Source organism: Haliaeetus albicilla, chromosome 19 (genome assembly GCF_947461875.1).
Source record: "Haliaeetus albicilla chromosome 19, bHalAlb1.1, whole genome shotgun sequence".
NCBI lineage: Eukaryota > Metazoa > Chordata > Aves > Accipitriformes > Accipitridae > Haliaeetus > Haliaeetus albicilla.
In genome coordinates, this window is record NC_091501.1 from 20,200,318 (window position 1) to 20,227,249 (window position 26,932).

Below are 26,932 nucleotides of genomic sequence, written 5' to 3' on the forward strand. Positions count from 1 at the left end.
TTGGGTCATTTTGCTGTAACCAGGACCAAAAAAGAATCTTCTACAGAACTTTTTCTAAAAGACTGCTGACTCTGTGAAGATGAGAATAAAACTCAGCAGCCTGGATTTTAGCTGGTGGCTTAGTGTCTAAATGCCCTGCTAAGGATCTGGCTTAGCTCTTTTGGGTGAAATCAAGCTCTTGTGACGCTAAGAGCAGAAATCCCACTGTCTCCAAAGAAGATAATATCTCTTTCCAATTTTTCAGCTGAGTATTTGGTTCCACTTTTTTATGATTTCAATATGTTGGGAATATCTGAGGCAGCGGCTTCAGGTTTCCAAATGCCAGACACATAGGAGACATTACCACCTATCCAGATTTCTGACGTCCCAAGTCTTACCACCAAACATGAAACCTTTTCTTCAGCATATCCCTCCTGTGCCTTAAGTAATTGGGTGAGAGCATACATACATCTGATGTGTCAGACCGTGTCCCCAGGACACACATAGTAGAAGGGGAATGACAATGCAGCTATGTGCAATTAGCAAATGTCTTCCACTGGGTCTCCTTTAGCAGTGGGTCTTTCAGGATGGCTCATCTTTAGCCCATAGTCTGGTAGTAGGGTCTAGGTTGCTTTATGGTATTAGCAGGTCTTAAAGAACTTCAAAGCATATTAATGAAAATTAGCCTAAGTAATGCCAAGCGGAAAGAGGATTAAAGGAAATGGTACTACTTGAGACTGTGGCAGAAGTCAGAGGTATCAGAGGACCCTTAGCCTTTGAAAGGTAACAAAAGCCGGACAACTGATTGTGATTCTTAGGAAAAGGGAATTTAGGACTTACACATCCTGACTTCGTTCTCTTAGGTTTTGTAAGAATTAGATTTGCAAGTACTCATCTATATGTTTTGTTTACTGGACAACTATACTGCCTTTTTTTTTTTTTAACTCAATTACTGTAGTATTGAAGCACCTTTAAGTTTATTAGTTTTAAATTCTGGAATTCTCTGGGGCAAGTGTCTTGAATTTTCTTAGTCCCCAGATCATCTCCTGGCCTTAACAAGCTGCAGCGGCATCCCTTCACTACATGGCTCAGTAGTGACCCACTGAGTCACAAATCAGACTGACCACTTACATCTGGCACAGGAAGCCTCAAAGAAAAAGACAGCACTGCTCACAAGGTACAAGCCTAACTGCAGAGGAGCAAAAGGAGACACCCAGGTGAAGGACACTTCTGCTCATTGTCTGAGACTTGACCCATGCAAGATTCCACTGCAGAAGTCTCCATGTTACACATCAAGCTGATTTACAGAAAGATGAAGTAAGGAAAAGATGGTTATAAACAGTGATCAATTCTGATTTACACTAGCTCAAACTGTGGCAGAAATTGTATCATTAACCAACAACATAATGCTTAAAAGATTTGTGAATTTTGTTCATGTTTTGTACTTATTATTCCACTCTAGATATATTTATCCTGGAAGCTTAAACAAAATCAGGTCATGGAAATGTGTGACGCTGTTGATAATCCATACCATGAGTAATCTTCATGTGCTAGAAGAGCAGAGATAAATGTTCAATAAGCTTTGCCCAATTGATTTAAAGTTAGCTCATGCACATTAGGTGTCTGCCTGCCTGTTCATAAATCTTTGACGTGTATTTCTGGCTGGTGTGTTGTGCCTGACATGAACTGTGTAAAATACAGTTCACAGGTTTTTATTACAGCAGTACCTTTAAGATCTCCACCAGCAGGTATTTTACACTTCACAGATACAGTAGCTAATGCTGCTCTCCACTCACAGCATATCGCCTCTGTTCAGCCCAAGTGGTTTTCCAGCTCTCACTCTACTGTGCCAATTGTACTCTCCATATTATGAATCTTCCTGATGGGGATTTCCTTTCCAGAGGTAGAAAGGACCTAAGCTCGGATTCGACATTCAGTGTAGTGCAACACCTCTTCACCTGAAGATTCTTCTCCTGAAAATCCCTGAGCAGATGAGGTATGGTGGGAGAAGGAAGCCCATCAGTCAGTGCTCAATGTCTTTCCTGACTCTCCATCAGCCTAGCTAGTCTGAATAAAATCTTTCTACTAGGAGCATCTCTCATTGTAAGCAGAGAGGAAAATGGAACCGTCTCGTAGGTGAGAGTACTGGTTGCCTCTTGAAAATTAGCTATTATTAGCCAGCTGGCTTCAGCCAAGCCAAAGTATTGCTGCTGCAGTATGGAAGCAGCAGCGTAGATCAGAGCAGTTAAGGCATGTTGGCCCACTGCCTTTAAAAGGATGACGCCCTTTGCCACTCCACTCAGGTTTCTAACTTACGCTGTGAGCTACTGTTAGAAAAAAAAAAAAAAGACAAGACCCAAATTACATTCAGTCTTAGATGGAAAATAGTATCAGTATCTGTCCTGGTGGTCCACTGTTTATGTCAAAACCAGTGTCAAAACATAATTAGAAATAAGTAAGGGTTTGATAGCTCCTGTTTGCTCTTAGTCTGAAATCAGTGCAGGCTGTGGCAGCAGCTGGAAAGTGAAAGCAGCACCCTGGGAATTCTAAGGAGTTGTCTGCATACAGAAGTTGCACTGCTGTACACGTAACTCCAGCCAGTTAAAGCAAGTCTTTTTTCAGGGGTTCCCTAACATACAGTGATTTATAACTGGCTCATGTTGTAAATTTTCACACTTATACTTCCAAGCATAAGTCAAAAAAAGCAATCCTGCACAGACTTAACTAAATCAGTGGGAAAAAAAACCCCTACTTTTCATTCCATTGACATAACTTGGACACAAACCAGTTCTAATATGGATTAGATATGACATTAAAAGTTCACAGCTGCTTGTAACCAGGGAAAAATCCAAGCCTGTCCCATTTCATAAACTTGGTATTATCTGTTCTATTCCAGCTTGTCAAGAGCCCCATTTTATTTTTAAGGACAATTATGGGTCTTAAAAGATACTAAGCTGCTCTTTCGGGGAGTAACAACACTATTTTGCCTTAACATAAAGTACCAGATAATAATCAGACAAGTTGCAAGATCTTCCTTCTCCTCTTGGACCTTCTGTTCCACCAAAAAGGACAAAGACTTCCTCAGATCTTTCTTTATTCAAATTTCAGTCAAAAGACAAGAGTGCAATAGCAGAACACTGCAACCTGCTTATAATCACAATGCACTAGCATGACACCAATAATTATGACACCAATATACAAGTTTGTCCTTCCTAAAGTTTCTACAGAACTCAGAGATGCCTTGGACCTCATGCTGGCTGGCAGAGATCCATACACTGAAATCAGCACTATAGAAACATTTTTTTAAGAAGTCTAGAGCCTGTGGGGAAAAATGGGAATGACAGCTCCTGAATTAGAGTTGTTTAGAGTAGCTGTTCTAGTGCTTGCACACAGACTTCTCTATCAAGCTCAATGATGATCTTGCATTCAAGTTCCACTCTAAAAGCCTTACTCTGTACATGGCTGCCCGACCCACCAAAGAAGAGTATTTGACTGATCACAACACTACTCCAAAAATCAAGGGCAAACAAGAGCAGAGAGATAAATGAATCCCAGAATTTTCAGTGTAAATATGGTGGATATTTAACAGTAGTGTTTGCCCTGGCTGCCATGACAACAGCAGATTCAAGATCCAACAGCACAGTTAAAATTAAGGTTAGATGCTGTCTTGAACTCACCTACTAGTGTCCTATAGCTCAGAAAATTTTCCTTGCAACCCTTGGCTACAGGAATACACCATGACACAGCAGTGCACATCCAGTTCTCACCACTCAGACCTGGTGTGAGATTTTTTCAGAGATCTACATTATGGACCTTACCTACTATGGCAGTTCTGGATTAGCAGGACACATATAGTACTTGGTTAAGCAGCACACAACCACTTGTTTAATCAACATTCTTACCTCTGCAGCTAAGTAGTTTCCAGTTGCCAAATGCTTAAATCTAAACAAGCTATTCCACTGTCCTGCCCCTCCCCGGCAAGGGTCATGATGGACAACCTAAAAGAAAAAGTACACATTTTAACCACGTTCCTCAAAATCATACTTAGATCACTGACATTTCTTAAAGCTCATTGCAAATAAAAACTTGTAAACTACATAATTATAAACAGTCTACCACAGAGAGGAATTCTGTGCTTACATTAAGCCCATCATAGATAACAACTATTTACATTTATTTTTTTGCCAGGTGCCAGGAAATACTCTTCCTATTACTTTCCATGTTTTCATTAATCTACTCCCTGCAAACATGATGATCCAAATTTTGCTTTTAAGTGACATGGTATGATCTGGAGCTCAAGAAAGTGCTCTACACTTAAATGGGTACTACTTAAAAGCAAAACTCAAACTCTCTTACATTGTTTCACCACTTATACCAGCTCTGTTTTTGACAACACTAGGGGCTTCTGATAAATTTTTTTTCAAGTGATAAAATATCACCATATCATTTGAAATATCCCAGGTTATTTCTTTTTCCCCTTGACTGAGCTGTAGGTTATCTGCTACCTTCAAATCTAGCAGTGCCTGTCTCCCTTAAGAAGTAATCTCAAATAACTACAAGTGCAATATACTCTATTCCATACAGTCTTTACTCAGACAAAAATCAACCATTTGCCTGAGCGAGGAGCTCTGTTTTAAATGCTCGAAGTTTGTTCAGCACATAAGAACTTTTGAGTATAGGAGTTACATTACAGTGATAGCAAGGGTTTGAGACATACCAGTGTCCAATGTTCCTCAGTTAAATAAAAATACATTTGCTAGTCATCTTCTCAAAATCACCCCCATTCAGCAACACCACCTTTATTCAGCCTAACTTTAAACAGATGTTGATGTGCCCTGTTGCGGAAGAATGGACTCTATCACATTTGTAAGATTTCTTGTCAGTCATGAATTTCAGTCTTCTATATTGCACATGCAGTCAAATATAAACACTCAGAACTCAGGATGCATGAGTGTCATTTGATTGGCTTCGATAAAATCGCACCATTTACGTCAAGTCTGAATTTGACTCTTCGTCATTTTAGTGCATGTAAATATAGTAAGAAAACATCCTCTCTCCACACATGCACAGCAATAAAGCATCTCTTCCGTGTTCATCCTACACAAACCGCTTCATAAAATAATAATAGTTACGGGGAGGTGTATGATGATATCAAGAGGCTATGAATGATTCATGTTGTGGTATTTTTACTGAACCCTGGCCTTCAGGTCCTGAAGTATTTATAAAAAGAAAAAAATACCTCTATTTCCCACAGTGCTTTAGAACTTGTTGCAGAAGTGGCTGACTGACGTAATGTAGTACGAAGGAAAATATGTTGTTTCTTCTCATATTCGTCACAGGTCAGAAACTTCTCTTGCTCTGCATGAAACAGCCTAACAACATCTCCCTAAAGTAATATGAAAAAGAAGCATTATTAAGTGGTAGACAAAGCCACTAAACTCATCCTCTGTATCTGTACTAGCCTCAGTGATGTCAACATAGCTGACGTGAAGAAAACATTTATTAGTTTCCTATTGCTATTAGTTTCCTATTGCTGGAGCAGGTACCAAGTGCAGAGCATACAATCTTGGCACTGAGTCTGGAAATCAAATGAGATAATTCAGTCCAGCAGGAGACGCATGCACTTTTGTGAAAACAGAACTTGTTTCAGAGCACTGCAATGAATAGTGGGCAACAATTAACCTAAAGGTGATTTTAATTCTAGTTAACTTCATAAAATGGATTTTTTATTTCTAATCTCTCTTAATATTTAGGGAAAGTGACCAGATTTTTCTAACATCATATTATCTCATCTCTTCTACTCTGCAGCCAAAACCAAAGCCACCTCTCTATTTCTTCTGCTGGCATCATTTTTGCTTCCTTTTGCCTCTCCCCAAGGCTTGAAACACTATCCCCAAATGGGTCTACACAGATACACTATTTTCCCTTTCAAATTCTTCCTCAAAAACTGCTGGTACCTTGACGCCTACCGAAAAAACAGCCAGTTGGTAATGACTTATTAAGGTCCAAGTGAGGAAAAATGAAATTTATGTATTTAAAATTAAAATGTAAATGATCTCAGGGAGTGATCTGGAGGCATGAAGCTGTGCAATCCCTCAGCATTTAAAGCTAAATTGTCTTATCACAGCTATTGTTATCTTTCATGCCTCACTCCCTTCTGTAAGCTTGTTATACCTGCTTTTAGCATCTTGGCATAAACTGAAGTGCCACAGCTCTTCTGTACAGAGCCCTCATCATTCTGGGCTTGAACTTCATCTTTTCTCATTGATCCTCAGCTGTCTCTGGGAGTGGAAAGGGGCTGGAAGCTAGCACAATCCAGACAACTTCACTTAGTAAGACAATAACACAAAGGAAAAATATTCTGGCTGTTGAAGGACAGTAGGGAGGGATCCTCAACAGCTCCATAAAGTCCTCATTTCTTCTTTTATTCACCACATATTTCTCTACAACCAAATATGGCATGATTTTTCAGATTCAAAAACCAATTAAAAAAATCATACTTACTCCTTTCAGCACATCTTCTCGATAACTACTGAATTTCATGAACAACGTTATTTTCCAGCTTGTGTTACAGTTGACAGCATTTACCTTTCGGGGAAAAAAAAAACCAAACACAAAAAACACCAAAAAAACATGATTATAGTCTTAATGGGTGGGGTTTTTTTGAGACATTCTGTTCTTCTAAAAGACCACACCACATCTAGGGTGGCAGGGGACATGGCTTAGCTACATATTTGTACAGTTCCTAACATGGGTCCTGATGCTCTCAAGTGTTAGTAAGAACGATGTTGATATTGGAGAAGATTCAGTGGGCAAAATGCTACTCTGTCTGTTGACAGCCTAGCAAAGATGACCTAAAGTGCCGTTGGAAGAGGACTTACTCTTACATCAGAGAGAGTTTCAGATACTCAAGCAAACCTCACGAAGCTTTCAGTGCCAGGAAGAACTGCACCAAGAACATTTCATCTTGGTTTTCTGAGGCCAAGCTGGAGCCAATGTTTAATACTGGCATCTAGCCTACGGTGGGCTCCGGTTACCAGTAAAGAACAACATATAATACATCTCAGATCAGCAGTTACCCCTCCTCCCTCCACTGAACTCACCTCTTTGCAGCCAGGGTTATCCAGAAGCTCAATGTTGCTGGCATGTAGAGGCTGCCCTGCATTGACTGGCATGAGAACAACTTTATCTCCCACAACAACCTGGAAGTCAGAAATAAAATGCAATTTAGACCTATGTAATTATCCAATAAAATGAAGTAATGTTACATTTTTAGAAAATTACTCAAATGCATGCTCTAGGAATGGCAGTCAGTGAATTTATTTGCAGACAATTCACACACCAGCTCTGTTCGCCCGTGCCTCTGCAATTGCTTGGGTTCAAGATTTCACACTAATGAATCCTCTCACTCTCAGTACAGAAACTTGAGATCATGAAATAGATACGAACTTATGAATTCCAAGAGAGTTCAGTTCATCTAAAAGTTACATTAACTACTCTTTATCCATATATACTGCCAGCCAAAAGGCAGAGAAAGCTTAGAAAATAATCTGTAGTCAGGCAGCAAGACTCTTTTCCCTCCCTTGCTGTCAGCCAACCTTCTCTGATCAATGTGTCTTTCATTTCACAAAAGCCTTAAAAATTTGCCTGTAACAAGAATTCTTTAGCCCAGTGAGTCCCCAACCCTGTGGACCATCTTCTGGCAAATGTCATGACAGACTCAGGAGTTCTGCAATTTAGACTATGATTGCAATCTGGAAAGGAACATAAATCACTGGAAATTCAGAGAGAGGCGAACACACTCCATCCACTCTGCTGTTATTCCCCAAGTGGTGTTTGGAGCTCAGCACACATAGCAGGTACATCAGCTGAGAGACGTCTGTCTATAAGAGGAATTCCTAGCTGACTCCCTGCAAGCAAATTCCCATGCCCTTGCAATTCTTTACCTATATAGACAGGGAAAAACAATATATGAAAATGTCTTTGACCTAAAAAGTGCTTGAGACATGCATATGGAGAATTCAATTCATATCTAGGAGGGGAAAAAAATAAATAAAATTTAAAAAAAAAAAAATCAATCCACATATATTGGTTGGCACTGGGCCCTGTTGTTCACAGCAATTTTAGGCACACACACACATGAAGACAAGTGGCTACATGTGATTTTTTGCTATATGAAATGCTGTGCAAGCCATGCTTTCTTTTGGAACACAAATAAACAAAAATGCTTTCTGCATTGATCAGCACATTTCCTATGAAAAAGCAGAGCCCAATTCAGCCTCATGTAACTTCAACACAGGTGAATTTGGCCCACTTATTGCAGAGGTGAAAAAGAAGGTTGCCTGTTCTTTACCAACACAGCTAAAATAAACAGTAGCAAAAGACAGTGTCATCATGCTCAGGCTACACATACAAATCCTATTTGATCCAAGTAATGAGAAGAAGTTCACTAATGGAACCAAAATGACAAGATGCCTTTAACATACATTACTTATGCAATACATTCCTGCATGCCATGCTTCACACAGACATTACTTACAGCCCATTTTAAGAAGTTATGACCAGACAATTCATTAATCAAAAAACCATCAGGCTTGCATCCTGCAAAGTGGAATGAGGTCTTCAAAATTATTGCAAGTACACCAGGACTATAACAACTTAATTAGTAAGACAGCACATCATTGAGCATCTTATTTAAAAAGAAAAAAAAAAAGAGGGGCAGGGGGAAGGTATCTTTGAATGCAAGCCTGTGACTACCATGGAAATAACCAGAGGAAAGGAGACGTACACAGCTACTCTGCCGTAGGCATACATCTGAGGAAGAACTGTTACATGTGATCATGGTTTCTGCCTCAGTCTCCTCCCCTGCTCGAAGTCCACATCAGTAACCTGCCCTCAGTGCTGGCCAGCTCTGCCAGCTGCCACAGAAGCAATGAGATATCCTATGTGCTTCTCCTTTCTTCTTTTTCTTCTTGCTTCAAACTTCCATAGGTGGTTGGGAAGGAAGGGATAAAGGCAATTTCACAGCGCTTGTTTCCTATACACCCTCCATCAGTGATGCACAAAATGAAGAGGGAATCCTGTTCTCTTATACATGGCTGCCTTGGGCAAGATGCAAGTCTGCTCTTTTGAGTTCCTCCTGTCCCTTACCCAGTTGATTTCTGGCTCCAAATAATGCCCCAGCATGCCCAAAGCAGCGGAGGCAGACCACTCGCATGCCCACGTGCCCATATTCCTGTCTGCAGAATTGTACTATATGGAGATTACAGAAGACAGAGCAATGTATTCCCAAGGTTTTGCTCTGCAAAATTAAAATTGACACCAGCTCCTTCTTGTCTTCCTTAGCTACCCTTGGGCACAGCCAGCCACAGTATGCTGTACACCAGCAGCAGGTAACAGTTTGACAGGTCTCTGGGACTTCTTCCTTACTTATAGACATGAATTCGTTAAAGTTGCATCAGACACACAGCTTTTGAGGATTTCATTCCTGATTCCTTTGACAAAACTCTTACCCTTTCTGGTCTAGATAAGAAACTTCCAAAGAATGACTAAATTCATAGTGAAGCCAATGATAATCCAGCTTTTAAATTCAAGATAAACCGACAAGGTCCTTCAGTCTTGGATGCAGTGTTCTTCCTGCACAAGATAATTTCTAAATTCAAGCAACCCTACTTGTCCATGTCTTGGTGGAGAGGGTACATTGAGCGTGGGAAGAGCCACAGTCAAAGCTGACTGCATTCTGTCTTCCAGGTGGCGGACCAGCGCTGGCATCACTTAGAGTGATTCTGTCATTCATATAAACTCAGTAAGCACACCTGACAGCTACATCTACACTGCAATCAAGAAGCAGGAGCAAATACTTTAGTAGAGGTGTAGTATATCACAAAGACCGGCAGTTACAAAAGGTTGTATTAGGTGTGAAGATGCAGTAGCAGTGATTTCGGTTTGGACTAACTATCCAAATAGGTTACCGGCCACACCGAAGGCTCTGCTATTCCATCTCCATTCCTTTTATGTTATAACCACATCTGCCAGTGGCACTGCTGACACACTTCAAAGATCAGGAGGATTAAAAGAACTTTCCCACAGATGGCTGGGCATTCCCCAAGCCCAAGACCACCTCCCTCAGCATGCTGCAAGATCAAGCTTTCAAACCACTAAGATGGCAGACAACTGAAAATGCAATCCACACAGAGCTAATTCTGCTATCAGTGCACATTTTTCTATTCAGTCTAACTGGAACCAGCTCCAGACTTAATCAGTCACATCTTCCATTGAAGGAAAGCTGGTATATGCTTAATAAAAGTCTGCATAAAATATTGCAGTTATGCCACATCACAGCTTTCCCCAGACTAAACCACATTCTTTTGTTTTAGGATATATGGCATGTTCGGATCTACCTTGCCTGGGTTATCTGACACAGTAGCAGTCATCCAAACAGTAATTCAATACTCACTTCTACTGTTTTAAAGACTTTCTAAAATGTGTTTTCTTAGGGAATTTCCTCGTTATAGCTCAGAAACTGAAAATAAAAAAAAAAAAAACAAAATTTCCAAACAGAGTAAGGGCCTCAGATACCAAGCTAATTCCATGCACTAAGAGGTCAGAAGAAGAAAAGTATGCAAAAAAAATACAGTCCTTTAAAAGCTAACCTAGTGAGTGGATAAAGTGGCCCCAGCTTATGTGGTATTAGGTGCTTTTCAGATGAGTTGCCCAGAAACTAGCTTTTTAACAGGCACATGTCTGGGAGTAAATGAGAAGGAAGGAGTGGGTACAAGGCTGGAGCCTCTCTCTGTCTGTGAGAGGCAAATGAAGGAATTCCCCCATTGCTTGCTACCCCTGTCCCCTTACAACAGCTGCCTAGTTTCCGTAACTGTTGAAGGGGTGGAAATATCCCAGAGCAGTTACGAGAAAGCTACCAAAAGACTAATGTTTAGCACTGGAAGTTTGCAAGGAAAATTATCAGATCTGTTTGGGCCTGGTAGAAAGGAGGAAAAACTTGGATCTTGAGACTTCCCTCTGTAAAACATAATGGCGACCTCCCAGCTCTGAAAGGCAACATGTGGTGACAAAAAATGAGCAGTAGGCAGGTTACAAAGGAGGCCATTAAGTTACATTAAGTGACAGTTTCCCACATGGCCCTTGTAGCTCAGAGCCTGTCAAATACACCCCCACAGGGAACAAACTAGGAGAAAGGTCTGCGGAGTGGGATGTTACAGCAATCACTGCAATGATCTGCAAACTTTTCAGACCAGCAAAGCTGCTTCCAAACTCACATGTGCCCACAATAGTGTAAAACTGAATCAAAAACTCTGTAGTACTGAGGATGTCTTATAAGGCTTAAGATCATTCAGCTGCTCTCGGCTGTAAGGGCTCACGACGGCTTTGCACATCACAGTCTGAGAACCCCAGGTCCTCACTCTGGAGAGCATGACACGCACTTATTTCCCAGGCACAAAGTCCTTCCCCTCCCCACAACAGATTGCCAAAAGGAGCTGCAAGCAACCACACTCATCCTGGATAGCATCCCAAGAGCTGGGTAACCACAAAGTTAATGAGAGAAAATACACGAGAAAACAGGCATTCCTGTCTGCGATCCTGAGAGGGCTCTTTCACCACTTACTTCACAGGGGAGAGTGGCCGAACATTCCCAGCCAGGTCTACAATATAAAACCACACAAGTTCTTCATGTGGCCTTCCCAGAGGCTGGTCTGAATTTTCCACAGCAGGCACTTAACCAAGCCACAGCGAAACCAAATGAAGAACCGAGTTTTGATCTCATGGCACAACTCCCAGATCTGCAGCAAAGAGTTCTCCTATATATTCTTCCTTTTACCAGTATGCAAGACTCCTACTGAAATCTACCTACTATCCAATCCAATTTCAATCATAGATGCCACTGTCATATTGAGGGGGGATACAGATTTAAAGAAACCTGATGTATTTCCTAGAGACATTCTATGCTGACCTCTTGAAAAAAATGTTGCCCAGAACACTTAAAAAAAGAAAAAAACTTTTGCAAAAAAATTTTTACTCCCGTGTAACCTATGACATATTATGAGCTTTATAAATCTGCACACAACAGGTGGACTTAGCAAAGATGCCCCAAAACAGGTCAGCAGAGGCTCAGATGAATGTGGCAACATTTCAGATTCCAGATATGTAATTAGGTAACACTTTCTAGTTACACATAAAAGCTAATAATCCCAAGCACTGTTTAAAACATTTTTTTCTGAACTTTATCCATTATGATTTATGCCAGTAGCAAAGAAATCATGTGTCTTCTGGAAACTTTCTACCTTCTCCCTCTTATACATTCAGTGTTTCCACTTACATTGTCACCTTCACTCCTCAGTTTCCAGAATGGCTGGATATAAAACCAGGATCCCTCGTTCCCTGCAGCATCCAGAGACACCCGCATAGCATTCTTCTCTAGCAGAGCTGGCAATCTCTTATTGACTGTGAGGTACTTGTTACTTTTTATGTGCAGTAGCTGTGAACAAATAATTAAAAAAATTAGTACAACTGTTGCTTTTTCTCCCTTCAGTCAAAAGAGGAGGTGCACACTTTCACACTGTAGTGATTTTTCATAACATACATAAAAACGAACTAAAGCTAGAAGAGAGTTATCAAAGCATACTGCAGTTTAAAAACAGATGCTTTATGTCAGATTGAGAAATGTGTCAGCTATCAATTTTACAGCATATACTACATAGGTAGGGCAAGGGTCCATTAATAGTGTTACCTTCAGGAATTTCATCCATCACAGGAAAGTTGTACTGCACTTAAGAACATAACTTCTGTCTCATTTATATGTCATGAAGTAAAAATTACTTAAGTGATTTAAAAAGAGCTGCACAGCACCTCTATAATATGATTTTGAAATAAATCTTGAAAATAAGAGATACATATTTACATTCAGATTCTAAACCGCAGCAGCAAAAATTACACATGAAATTTATATTATGACATATTATTTAAATATGAATATGCCACACTTCTGGTAGGCTTTAAAACAGACAGAAAAACACAATATTGTAAACTTTACCAAGTTCTGTTTACCTGACCCTTGACAATCCAGATTACAGTGGTTAGTTTCATTTTCACTGTAACCTTGAAATGAAACAACTGTTTCCTTTCCAGCCCTGAGAGAAGGCAGATGGATTTCACAATAGGTTTACCTGTATGACATTGCTATATTTTACAATTTCGCCCAACAGCTTTCTGTTCTCGCTTTCGTTCTGCTTTTGCTCCAGTTCTGCTGCATGCTGCAAGAGAATGATCATTTCTTTAAACTCTAGAAAATCAGTACCTGTATTCAGCTACTGGAACTAATAGTGTAAAAAGCAAATGGCATCACATTTAAAACACTTCCTCCAACCTGTAGGCATTACTGCACTGAAAATATTAGCCCCTGAATCCTGCTGCAGCATAATTTTCTGAATTATAATCACCCAAACCCTGTATAATGATTCTGGGTTTTTATTACCCAGAATAGAAACTCAGTCAATTTATGTATCACACCTGAGATGCATGCTATTTTAAAAATTTTCAAGCACAACAAGTAATTCCAGGTGCTTTATTTCACCCTGAAAGAGGAGAAAGAAGGGCCTATGATCACCTTCTCTCTGTCACCATTCCTTTTACTTGTTGAGTTTTTAATTGCATACAAATACATTTATTTTATATATAACAAAACAAAACTAGTAAGTCAGACATTGCAAAATCAAGGCTAAGCTCAATAGTCTGGCTCAAACACAGCCACAGAACAAACTCTCAGATCCTATCTCTAATCTGCTGTATAGCTAGCTCTAGCCACATACCATGTGCCTGCCTTGCTGGTTTTAACTGGAAGCACTGGCAGCCTCTCCACTGCACAGGAAACTATCAACCAGGTTTGATATGACCTTGTTTTCACTTAGTCTTATGCATTCAATTATAACATCAGGCCAGCTCTTTTTCAGAGACAAAGGAGTTGCTCCATCCACACTGTATTTGATGCAAAATAAAATCTGCCCAATGCTTCAGAGAAGAATCACCTAGACTGAAAGCAAAGACAGCTGCAATTCTGCGGAATTTCCAGACTACAGGGTTGAAAACATCTCTTTGTCCACCCCTCTGCCTAACTCCTAGAAAGGACTTCTAAAATAATAGCACGATATAAACCAGGACCCAATCCTGATTTTAACAACTCCATTTTTACTTTATCAAACTTCTGAAAGCAATATTTTGCTTATAGCAAGGGCACAACCCCCAGCCCAAAGAAAGATAAAAACCAGGGCAGGGGCAATAAACACCAGTCAGGAGGTAGGAGAGCTAAGGAGAATATAAAGTTGCTATAGTGGCATAATAATACCCATCACAGAGGTTCCCAAGGCACTTGTTATTATTCTTTCTCATTCTATCATAATTCTACAGCCTGCAGATTGAGATAAGATTACAAATACAGATGTCTCTTACTTGAAGTTTCTTCAGCAGTGCTGCTTCTGTATGGTTTCCTTGTTTGGCTTGCTTGGCTTTCCAGTACTGCTTCTGGGCTGAATATCTGTTCATAGGACACACCTTGAAAAGGCAGTCTGTGGAAGATTGAAAGAAATACGCATAAGTAATGCTGAAAGACACTTCCTTCATTTGTAAGTATGCTTTGCTTGGTTTTCTTTTTCCAGAAATGCCTAGATACCAGTGTTTAAACATAGTGACCAAGCAGCTTAACGGCAATGATACCATAAACAGGGTGACAGAACATCTGAGTTGAACCTAAAGCCTCCACTGCCCCACACGTGCCCACTCCGTGGAACCTCTGTAAGAGTCCCAGGGCTGTGAGCCTGCCATATGCAAAACTGCCTGCTGCTTTATTAGCGCTCTTTGCTGCAGCACATTACAGATACACTGTTTGAAGGTATGTGAAACCCTGAATAAACAGTGCTGCTTTCTGTACACCATACATCTGGCTGCCCTGCTCCTTCTGGTACTGCTGAAACAAAGGATTGCATGGGCATTCACCTGCAAGCCACCAAGGAGGTTAACACGGTGTTCGGGTCTACATGCACCTTCACTAAGATTGATTAAAAAAAAGCTAACAGTAAAAACAACAAAGTGACACAAACTGAACACCACCACCATCCAACAGACCAGGCGAGAAATGGATAAGGAGGGAGGGAAAGCCACCCGAGAGGAACCGCCTGAGCTGGGTGGCTGTGCAAACCACGACAGAGGAGGAGGTACACCCTGAGGAGATTGCAGCCAACAGGGAGCCACAGAGTAAGAAATGAGGAGCAGCAAAGGAAAGTGAGTTGCAACATAACGACCCCCGTCTTCTCCCCACAGGGACCACATGTGGCGAGGGGGCTGCGGACTCAGAAGGGGGAGGGATGTGTCTGGGGGGAAGCCAAGGGGTGCTCCCTAAGTGCTTGTTCAACTGCTCATCTTTGTTTCCCAATACTGGAATCAGTAATTGAAAGTTAATGTTAATTGGCAACAAACTAAGTTTTGTTAAATTCCCTGACTCGAGACTTTTTGGGGCCAGTGACAGTCCTATAGATTGAAAATAGAGGCTCACGATTCATTCAAATCCAACTACTCGTAGAGTGATAAATGATACCTAGTCTTGCATGGTCCCAATCATCACTGCTCTAAAAGCTAGGCTTGAAAGACATTTTACTCAGCAAATGTTGGTAATTGTACTTTCACACCCCACGTGTATCCATTGGCAAGAGGAAGGGACAGGAAAATATTATTTAGCAACCAGAGTTTTACTCTGAGACTAGTAAGAACATATAGGACTGCATGTGTATTATAGTGTGAAACTTCCCGAACATGGGTTGCAATTTATAGATGTCAAAGTAAGGTCTGTCCCAAACTATTAGCCCTCCATATTTAACTGTCACAGACGGCCAAGCACTCTCTGAGGACTAATCCACCCCCAGAGGAGAACAACCTCTGAAGAATTTCTTCCCTGCTCCATGTCAGGGTCTCAGGAAGGTAGAGACGGGAGGGAAGCAGCTTTTCCTACCTGACTCCCAGCCACCCAACCATGGCACAAGCTAGAGCCAGGTAATAGCAGCAATGTATCCTACTTAGAAGAGGGTTTGCCCCACAGCTGGATTAAGAATAAAGAAGTTCCTCTTCTGATCCCACAAGCACATCTTGCAGGTGCTGACACCCCAGTTTGGCCAGAATCAGCAGCATCACTTCTCTGCTGGTCACCAGGCAACTTACCCACAAAGAGACTCTGCAACACCACCGGAAAGCCACATTGCACAGAGTATGGCACAGACAGTGCTCTTCACAAAAATACAGAAAAGAAAGAGAAAAAAAAAGAGAACAAACACACTGGCTCCATGTGAGGAACATGAAATGCTTATTTACTAGCACACTCAACACAGTTAATGGCATACACAGCACACAATAATTCGAAAACAGTGCTCTCTACCCTCAGGTCTCCTGCTGCCTTCTCTGAAGAGAATCCCTTTCCAAAAACACTGTATAGTCACCCTTACATCTGTTACCAAAGGTGCTGTAATATGAAACAGCAACCACAATATCAACACTAAGTACACGTTCCAGTTACATACTGGATCAATGTGTAGGTGATCCTGTTGAATTCACCAGCATTGCATGTCATTTTTAAATACAGTGTAATCTCGTCATTAACCCATTACCATCACAAAAACATTAGCAGGGCAAGCTCTAGGGAACTATCCCGAAGTCACGGTCTGGGTTTTTAACCACTGAGTCAGGTCAGCAGCAGTTTCTATTTTACGGTGCTGTCCTACTCATTCCCAGAGCAAGCATAACATCTGCAGTTGCTAACTACCTAGGACTTGTTCCAGCTCTCCAATCCACAACAGCACATGTGGGAAGTCCCACCTATCATACATGTGATGAGAAAAGTTTCCTAACTGTTCTACCCTTATAAGTAGAAATTCAGGTGTCAAACTCACAACCTCTCTGTAGAAGATGCTAGATACCAAGGCAGATCCTATTCTCATTTTCAGCACTGTCAAGCCAATGGAATTACTCTTTCACACAGGGAGGAAGAGGAGGAGATTTAGCTCCTCTGAGATACATCCTTCACATATCCTCCAACATACCTATCTCTTCACAGTCTGTAAGGAGGTACTGAAACCATGTTACAGTAGGAACACCTCTTCTAACACAACAGGAGAGGAAAGGGAAATCTAGTGTGAAGACTGGCCTTGCCTTTCCTAAGTAAAAACAAACTCTCATTACTTAAAATAAAATAGGCAGCACTCTCAACTACAATCAGGCCCAGCTAAGCACAGCTATCTGGTGTTGGTGCTGCCAAAACCACTAGAGTAAGACCGTGCCACATGTTCTCCCATTGCCTGTGCCCCCCAGAGCTAGCAGTTTGCAACAGTGCTGGCTCTCAAGCCACGAACTAAGCTGCAGTGCTTTTAGTTCTGCAAATATGCCATTTGACCTCTCATATCTTGGCCATCATTATACCAAGCTTTTCATTGCAGTGCCTCTTCCCTTCACAGCAATTGATCTTCCTCTACTATTCGTAGCAGCAAAGATTGTTCACGCAAACACATCACCGGTAGTAGAACTTTCCTTGGCACTGACCCAAAGCCCTCACCGATTTGCTCCCTAATCACAGCCCTGAGCTGCTGTTCCTAGGAGAAAGTGTTATAAATCTTTATCAAAGCAAATCTAGCCACCTTGCAAAGGTGTTTACTTTCATTTAAAAGGGGAACATTTACAATGAGAACAGTATCACACAACCTAGAGTACATAACTCCCAAGTAACTTCTACAATATCCTGTACACCGAGAAGGAAAAAAAAAAACCAATTACAAAATGCTGTGTATTGTTAAATCATACTGTATGTTGTAGGAGATTTTACTTTGAACATTGGGATTTCAGCTCATAAGACAAAAAGTCCACTATTATTTTCTGTAAAAATGTATAATTAATGTGCCTTCCCAGAAGACTTCATGAAACACTTATTTCTCTGAAGTAACAATACCTTCTTTTTATAGGACCAGTCTTCATTTCTCAGTTACTCCCCACACATCCTGCTACTTGAGTAAACACACCGCTTCCCATCCTCATGCAGAGTCTCAAAGCACAGCGCTACCACGCTGCAGAGAAATGCAAGACATACACGGATCTGCAGTCACTACTGTGTGGGTCTGCCTCCCAAAGGTGTGTGAATTTTTCCTAATGACAGTTCTCAAAGAAAAGGAAATGTAGAGTAGTTACTAGATAACCTCAGCCACCCCACAGCTTCATCTGTAACAAGGCTGCACAACACAGCTCCCCTGACTTCCAGTCTAGTGCTCTAGAAGTTGAACTACTAAGAACTTTTTTTAAAATCAGTATTACTTCAATTGTATTTTCCTCAATTTATAGACTAAAAAAATTCAAATTCTTTGTTTCCAGACAAGCTTCTCCCCTGCCCCCCCCCTTTTTTTAAGATTCCAGATACATAAAAAATAGGTCATCTCATTATTTTTCTCTGTTTTTTTCTACTTACTTTTGTTAGAGTAACAATAGGATACTATATAAATTCAAGCTTTGTGGTCCTAAACATCAGGACGGGGAAAAAAGCAGTGCCTGCCCTAGGGAAGCTATAGTTTAAATAAACAGGAAAAAAGAGAAACTGAGGCATAAGATTATAAAGCAACTTTACAGCACATGCAGTAGATCAAAGGCTCAGCCCTCCTGGAGGTCAGTCTAGCAACCCACTCATGAGACAGACCGTCTCTTCCAACTTCTCCAGACGTTCTCAGATAGTCCTAGTTTCTAACTCATTACAGAGTTTTACATAAATGCTTCTCTTCCTGAGGACACTAATCAAGTAGGTACTATCAAAGGTAAACAAATAGCTTTAAAGCAAATCACTTAAAAGTATCAGCCAGTTTCACTTACTAAAATTTCATGCGTTCATCTTCTGCAGTTTCATAAATTTTCTCATACCTACAAAATCTTCCAGGCAAAATTTCAATTACTTGTGCATAAAGTGAAGATGGAGAAAATGAGAAACATGCCCACCCCAGCACACATACACTTCTTTAAAACAATAAAAATCACTTCAAGTTTTCTTTACAAAATGGAAAAAAAGGGGAAGCTCTCCCTCATCACACTACAGGCTTAACCTCCTATACTACACTTTGGCATATTAGAAAGTAAGAAAACATGACAAATTATCAGTGCTGAGACACATATCTATTACTTATTTTATGGGGAAAAAAAATGACATTCATTAATCAGAATAATCAAAAAGGTGGAAAGCAGCAACTCTCAGAGTGCGGGAGACAACCCACAGAAGATGTACTCAGCACTGAACTGACCAGCTTGCCTGAGCCTGCGAACATCCACAAAATGCCAGTCTTCAAAAGGCAATAGTGGGTGGAACAACCACACACAGCACATCCTCTGAGCAAAAAGCAAAAAGGAAGTCTGAAAAGGAAAATAACTCATATAACACCTTTTAAATGTTTCTTGATACTGGATAAAGATGGCTTAGAACAATATTTGTCAGATGCTTCCTCTCCCCAACCCGCCCCACACATACACACACCCTTTTTTTTTTTTTTTTTTTTTGGAGTGTTAGAAATTCAACTCTTGCCCATCACAGAAGACTTCTGTGATTTGCAGAACTAGAGAAATTATCACATGGCTTTACTTAAGCCAACAGGCTGACAAATGGGTAAGTGGAAGTGATAGGGCTATTAAATCACAGTGTGTACATGTCTATACGTTCTGAAACAAATACAGAAAGGTAAAAAAGAGTTGAAGTGAGAATGGAAAGGGAGGAATGTGAGGGAGCAAGGAGTGGGGCAATGAAGAGTCCTAAGGAGGACAACAGAAAAAGCCATCAGGAGTCTGAGAAGAAAATGAAGGCAATTATGGAACTGAGAGAAACAAGAAGAAAACACAAGGACAAACAAAAATTATGTAGGACAAGGCAAGTAAGAAGGAAAATGGCAGACAGCAGAGGAAAGGGGAGGAGGAAGAAAGGAGAGAGCGCAGAGGAACATAGTGGAAGGGAGAGACCAGGAAAGAACAGTGTCAGAAAAAACTTAGAACAGACTAAAAATTGAGAGAAAGGCAAGAGAAGAATATCTAGGAATTCACACATCACTTTAATTGCAGATGCCTCAAGAAAAAGGTGTATAAAATGTAGGGAAGTTTAAATCAGTTTAAGAACTTAGGTCATTTTACATTTAAAATAGAAGAGAGACTTGTGCTCCTTTTTCAGAGCTCCTAAATTTGACCAACAAGCAGGTCTTATCTGTGCTATTTTACACCTTGGAAGCCGATAAGTGTTTCCCACTGGAGATAACAGCATCAGGCTGGAGTGTGTTTAAGGTCACAGTCTCTAAGGAAACTTGCAGTTCTGTTGCTCATGATGTGACTTTTCTTCAGGGGTACAGGACTTCTGGCACACATTGTTCTTCCTAATCTCTGCTAACCTGGCCCTGCAGCAGGGTATAAGCACTTCCATCACAACACAAAGTGCTTTAGCTCTCACTAGCTTCAGTTAGAATTAGAACAAGAAGCACCTGGCTTGATCAGTCCCTTAAATTCAACAGCAAAATAGTAAACGTCTTTTTTTTTTTTTTTTTTTTTCCCCAACAGACTTCAGGAAACACGTGTGGGACCAATTCTGCCTTCCTTTGCACTGATGCAGATCTGGATATGCACATTGATGAACACAGAGCCACTCCAGGTTCATTTCAGTGTGACTGAAGGAAAAATCTGGACCACAGCTTCTTTGTATGGACACAAAATGAAAACCAACCACAGCTTTCCTTAGCTTAACAATACTCCATTTTGTAGGATGTTCTGAAACAACTAGAATAGCTACCACCCACTCAAAAAAAAAAAAGAAAGTAAACACATAACAAGAACGAAACTGCTATTTTGAGACACCTCCTTACGTAGGCTTTCAGTTCAGGCCAACAGCTCAGTACCTAAATTTGATCTCCGAGTGAACTCTGTAGGAGGGATACAAGTAGTTAGAAAACACAACCTTTTTTTTTTTTTTTTTTTGTTGGGGAAAGGGTTGATAAAATATTACCAAAAAAAGACCAAACATAGTCCTCTAATGTTAATTTTCAGTGTCAGTCCTTAGAATCTAAACATCTTGTTAGAAATATGCCTTTCTCATACTTCTTTGACTCTTAGGTCGTGCTCTAACCTCAAATCAACACCAGTTCAGCCACCAGTGATAAAAACATTGTAAACCATACAGAGAGCAGTTCCTATTACTAAAGAGGCCCTACTCTTCCTGCTGTTAGATGCTATTTTTAGTTGCTTATGTCTAATCGTTCATTTAATCATTCATGCCTAAGTCTTCTTTTTATGTCAGGAACCTACTTAAAACAAAACTTGTTTGTTTTATTAACTTTGCAATTTTAATTGAATGCTATTTCCCAGAAGATTCTTGGGGGGGAAAATATGGTTTCTGTTTACATTTCTTGGTTATAAGAACAATATTTAGCAAGTCTTTTGCCTCAGTGCTCTTGAGCAGAGCTAAGAAATTTAACAAAGCATGGCAGGGATGTGCTTTTGCTTGCTCTCATAATACAGACACCTCTGTAGTACCAGGCACTAATTCCCAATTAGACAGCAAGTTTCTGCTGTGTTCTCAGCAAACCACTTGCTATTCACACACTTAGAACTTGACATGCAAGATGAAGGAGAAAACAACTAAACGATAGCTTTATCTTTGCTGCAGCCATTCTCTTGAATCCCACTTGATTACACCTACCTGAAGCAGCATGAAAATGCTACTAGATGAGGCCTGTAACAATATAGCCATGATGTTAAAGCATGGTGGGTTGCATCAATTAAGGTGACAAAACTCACTTTTTCACTCATTTAGCCTCTCCTACAGATGTTGCAGTTCATGCAAATTTGCATGCTACCACAATGCTAGCAATAGCTAAGCAAGCCACTTCAAAATTAAGTCAGATACGGGTGCACCCTAAACCAGAAAGAGGTAAGGAGTGACAGAAGAGAGGTTGCTGGAGCCAAAGGGAGCTAAGAGGCAGCAGTGATGAGGAGGAAAGTAGCTAGTAACAAGTTTTAGGGCACGGAGGGAAAGGGAGAAGAGGGGATCCCCAAGAAGTGGAGTATCTGAGTTAGAGGAAAGGAAAGGTTAGATGCTGTGGGGAAGAAGGAGCAGAGGCAACTAGAGATAAAGCGATGTGTTATGCAAGCAACAGGCAGAGGTTGCAATAGGGAACAGAGCCAAAACTGTCTACACCTAACAGAAAACATTCCCCTGCAGAAGCTGGAAGGCAACTCAGGAGTACAGTCCTTGCATTCCCCCAGCAGCAGAAAACAGCTGTATGTCTTGTCTGTGTCTCATCCCCTTCTGACATTTTATCTATGTACACATGTACTACTGCAACCACTGATGGCATGCCATTAGCGCTGAGAGTTCAATAACCTTGCACCCTGGATCAAAGTGCCCAGACTTCTTGATGCTGTTGAGATCAGGTTGGGTTTTTGGGGGGAAAACTCAACAAGAACACTATCAACTTTTTCTTTCTTTGCCTTTTCAAGTTAGGAAAGAACATCACAGAACTGCAATAGAAAAACTCTACTGTACTGAAGTCATAAAATCAAGCCCTCAAACATTCAGCTCCTTGACTGCAGGCATTTGGATGTATTCTGCAATTACACTATCACATGCAAATCTTTTCCAGTGACCCCGTCTCATCTAGAAATTTGGATATGTTCTACTTTGGGAACACATCAGGGTGGTGAAGTGACAGAAATACTGTCCAAAGAATCCCCACCTGAAATTTTGTGCCGCCTGGAAGCTGTGAATTAAACATGTATTTGCAGGCAGCAAGAGGATGAAATCACAGTTATGTAGCCTGAAAGCCACACTGGAGAACGTGATGCTATCCCCATCTCTGCTGTAAAGTTATTCCGTGACATCACGCAAGTCACTGAAATTTATTACTATTAGTTTCTAAGTATACATCCTCACTTTCTCAGTTTCCAAGATCTGCCAATGTGCTGAATGTTCACAGCTGGAACTGGAACCAACTGCTGATGTTTCCTGAATATATAATGGGAAAAAAACTTGAATACTCTGGGAAAGCAGAACTTCAGTCTCTCAATGTTTTAAATGCAACTTTTTTTGCAATAATAGCATGTACGTACTACAGTATAATAAACACTGGAAATAAAATAAGGCTAAGAATGTTAGTGCAACTCCTTGAGAAAGATATAAGCAGCCATGAAATGCGTTTCCCTTGCTCTAAACCAGGCAAGCCGTAACTGTGTCTCGTAACAGGTCTGAATCCAAGCCCATTTAAGCCAAAAGAGGTCTGGATCAGGCTAGTAAGGTTCTACTTTAGCACAGCTAGAGCCAATGGCTTAAGTACAGACAAGACTGAGAGGTTTTATTTCCTTCCCTGCATATAAGCACACAGAACTTCTGATACCACAGGAGTATTTTTTAGCATTCAAGACACAGAAACTCCATGTTGTCAGTGCATTGCTGTTTTTTCCAATAAGCAAACCAGCAGAATTATCCAAATCCACAAGGTCATGTCTAAGAAAGTTGAGGAAAATCAGATACAATTTTAGGCAAAACAAAATGCTGTCAAAGTATTTGGGGGTAGTCCTTAAAATGTTGTCTTATCTTTTAAAAAAATAAATAAACCAGCAGCTCAAGTAGTTCTGAACCTCACGAGCTTGTTTCCCATTTACAGTAAGAACAGGGCTGGAGCAGGTTGTTGGTCACCCAGCAGGGGATCAGCGTTCAGCGTACAGAACAGAGCACCCAACTCTTGCACTACAAGAACATTAGTCCCTTTCCCCATGTTTGCCACGTACCCCTCATGCCTTTGCTGATTTGGTATTTAGTTCTCAAAATCACATTCCAGTTTGAAACTTTGGCAATGTGTTCACAAACCATGAAGGCATCTGGGAAGTTACATGTCGGATAAGGCAAAGTGCCCAAGGAGTTAGAACATGCATCCATCGGTCTTTAAAAAAAAAAAAAAAAAAAATTTATCCCCAGTTACTGACCTCTGAACTTCTTTGGAGGATTAGCAAGGTCACCTGCCTCTGGCTGAACCACACACCGGTCATCCACTAACCTAGAAAAACAAAAGTTATTACACTTACTAAAACATGCATTTGACATCAGTGTATATAAATGCAGAGACATACCTGTCACACCACAGATACAGAAGCTTACTCATTTCTCCAATTTAGCTTAAAGAAACAACCTTAGAAACTCTATCATTACGTTACTAAGCATAACCAAAAAAAGAAAAGTCTACATTTTCCTTTGAGAAAGAGGATTTCTTCTATTGCACTAAATTATGGCCTATGTTTCAGATCCCACTTCATTTAAATCTGGTTGAAGTCCCTTTTGTTACACCGTGTACATTCATGTTACATGTAAAATTCTTGTTTTCTTTTGTTAGAGCCCATTAACCTTGAATCAGAAACAGTTTGTTTTTCTGCAGCTGTCACATTTGCACAGCCATTACCCTCAGGCATAATCCAAAATTCATCAAAATCAACAGAGAGACTCTGAGCCGCCTAAATGAACCCTGGAAAAAGACCTCACATAAAAACGCTGGGAAGGCACAATTGTATCTGAGACGAGAAAGGACATTTAAAGCACTTCAGGTTAGCTTGGCCCTACGCTTGCAAGCTGTCCCATGCTTGCAGATTCCTGCATCTCCACTGAGGACTTCTAAGGGAATGCACAGTAAGCAGCCTTCACATGGGTACAGGAGTATATCACTGTTTTATTTAGAATTTTAACCTAGAATCTGATAAAGCACCCTGGATTTTAGTCTTTAAACATTCTGCTATTCTTCTTCACCATTTCTAATATTTTTCCTCTGAGGAGGCGTGTGGAACTAAGATTCAGCTCTGATCAAAACTCACAGGATCACATTTTCCGTTGCTAAAATGAATAAGCATTTATTTAATCGACAGCATAAAATTTAAATATATTTCTTACAATATTTTAGAAGTTAAATAAACAAGAAAATTAAAAAATATAAATTGTTAATCTTATCACAGAACTTCCCAAACATAAATTCAGCTTCCTTTCAGGAAGCATCCTGTAAATAATCTGCCTGTTTCAAACAATTATTCAGGAAAATCATGTTTAAGGACACACTACTGCCATGCCACTTCACACCAACAGTCTTAGCAGCATTTTCTGTGGGGAAATTGCCAAAAAAAGCACAATTTGGGTTCAGCCAAATTACACAATAGATGCATTCAAGTTTTCACTCAAGCTGGTGAAGGCTTTGCACCTAGGCACAAGCGCAGCAAGACCAATCCCCCAGCATGCCCATGAATTTTCTACCTCTAGCAGGCTGACTGCTGACAAGCTGCCCACTGTGGTTGCAGCTCCCAGAAACAGACGCAAAAACAATCAAGAATTTTGGAAGTCAGCAGCTCAGACCTCATAACGTACTTGGATGTAAACATGAGGTGTCAGTGAGGAAGAAGAATTGAAGTCACAGTTCCAGGAGCAGACAGGGGACCTGCCATGGCTTTACGGAGTTGTGTTTTTCACAGTCCAGGTTAGGCCAGGCTTAACAAGAACAAAGTGAGGTTTAGAAAGCAGGACTTAGGAAGAGACAGTCCTGCAAGATGCCCTTTGTCTATGATCTAATGGACCAAAGCTTCCTATAAACAGCACCTAAAACCTGGACTCACGGAAGAAACAGGGCTGGAAAGGACTACCTTAACAGAAGCTTTGCCAAAGGATTTTAACACCCAAAAGTACCCCTCCCTCAACAAAATCCCTCAAAGGCTTTATGAATGAACCCATAAGGTTTGGCCCTTAAGCACTGTCAGGATGGAGGACAGTATGTTGGAAGCCAAGCGTAATTCACAAGGAACAGCTTGTGTTCCTTGGTGACAACTTGTGCACCTGGCAACTGTAACTGTGGATGAAATGCAAAACTTCCATCATGACGCCACATCACTGTTCACAAAAGCCATATAGAAAACAAGGTGTTGGTGCTGAGAAGAACAAACAAGATGGTGCACACTCTCTGAGCCAGTTAGCTGCAGTGTTCAAACATGTTAGACTTCCAAGGCTCAGAAAATAGACATTAAACAATATCAATCACTTTCATTTAACCATTCTCCAAAGGCACAAAGATAAGGACCACAAATGAGTTCTGCAGTCATTAGGAACCAAAGACATCAGACAAGACAAAGGAAAAGGGAACTGCTGCTGCTCCCATCCTACAGACACAAAATGACAGCACAGAAAGGTTAATTGACACGTGGCAGGACAGTGGCTTGACAGACCAGAAACATCATCTCCTGAGGCTTTCTCAGTGCCTCAGCTTCTGACACCTTTGTTTCTTACACAGTATCTTACAACACAGGACAAAAATCTGAATAAAGTACTGCTTTGTCTACATAGCAGTCTTCCAACAATTTAATCCCCAAAATTCCAATATAATGACACTCATCCTGTATTCCAGCAGTATGTCCTTCGAAGAGTTCAGTAGCTACTTGTTTACTGTGAAGGTGCTTGTTGCGGTAGTGAAAGCCAAGTTGCGTGTTGCACATGATGCAAGACTTCGGCCTGTTCTGTAGACTGGACCAGAAGAGGCTCTTCAAACACAGACCACTTCCTCTGATACACAATACAAAATATTCAAATCCCACTTTTTATAAGGAGCCAAAAGGCAGCTGTTGGTTTGTTACTGTAGCCTGCTAGGTGGCTGCATAAAAAACCCAGTAATTCATGACCTTTGTAACCTGCAAACAATCCATTTGAGATGCGTGAAACCAAACAACAGGCTTCACTACAAAAGGCACTGGGCACCTGCAGCTTCTGTCAGACCACAGCACAGCATGTTTTAAGATCACTCATGCTGGTTTGTATAGGAGACCAAAGCACACCAGACAAGACTTTTCTGGTAAAGGCAGAATTTACTATATTATACCATCGAATTTGCTA

The 26,932-nt window shown here is 40.7% G+C and overlaps 1 protein-coding gene across 3 annotated transcripts in view; it reads right to left on the reverse strand.

The window, feature by feature from the left end:
- Positions 1–26,932, reverse strand: part of ITPR2 (inositol 1,4,5-trisphosphate receptor type 2) — a 269,683-nt gene that overhangs the window by 212,820 nt on the left and 29,931 nt on the right. For 2 of the 3 annotated variants that reach the window (XM_069806681.1, XM_069806680.1), the window contains exons 2-9: positions 24,007–24,077; positions 14,440–14,555; positions 13,161–13,247; positions 12,314–12,472; positions 7,083–7,181; positions 6,484–6,567; positions 5,219–5,365; positions 3,882–3,977 (exon numbers count right to left, since the gene is read on the reverse strand). In XM_069806681.1, coding sequence (XP_069662782.1) covers positions 3,882–3,977; positions 5,219–5,365; positions 6,484–6,567; positions 7,083–7,181; positions 12,314–12,472; positions 13,161–13,247; positions 14,440–14,555; positions 24,007–24,077 — 859 coding nt within the window. Of the gene's footprint in view, positions 1–3,881; positions 3,978–5,218; positions 5,366–6,483; positions 6,568–7,082; positions 7,182–8,518; positions 8,581–12,313; positions 12,473–13,160; positions 13,248–14,439; positions 14,556–24,006; positions 24,078–26,932 lie in introns of those variants that run through there. The other variant, XM_069806682.1, reaches the window with a different exon arrangement.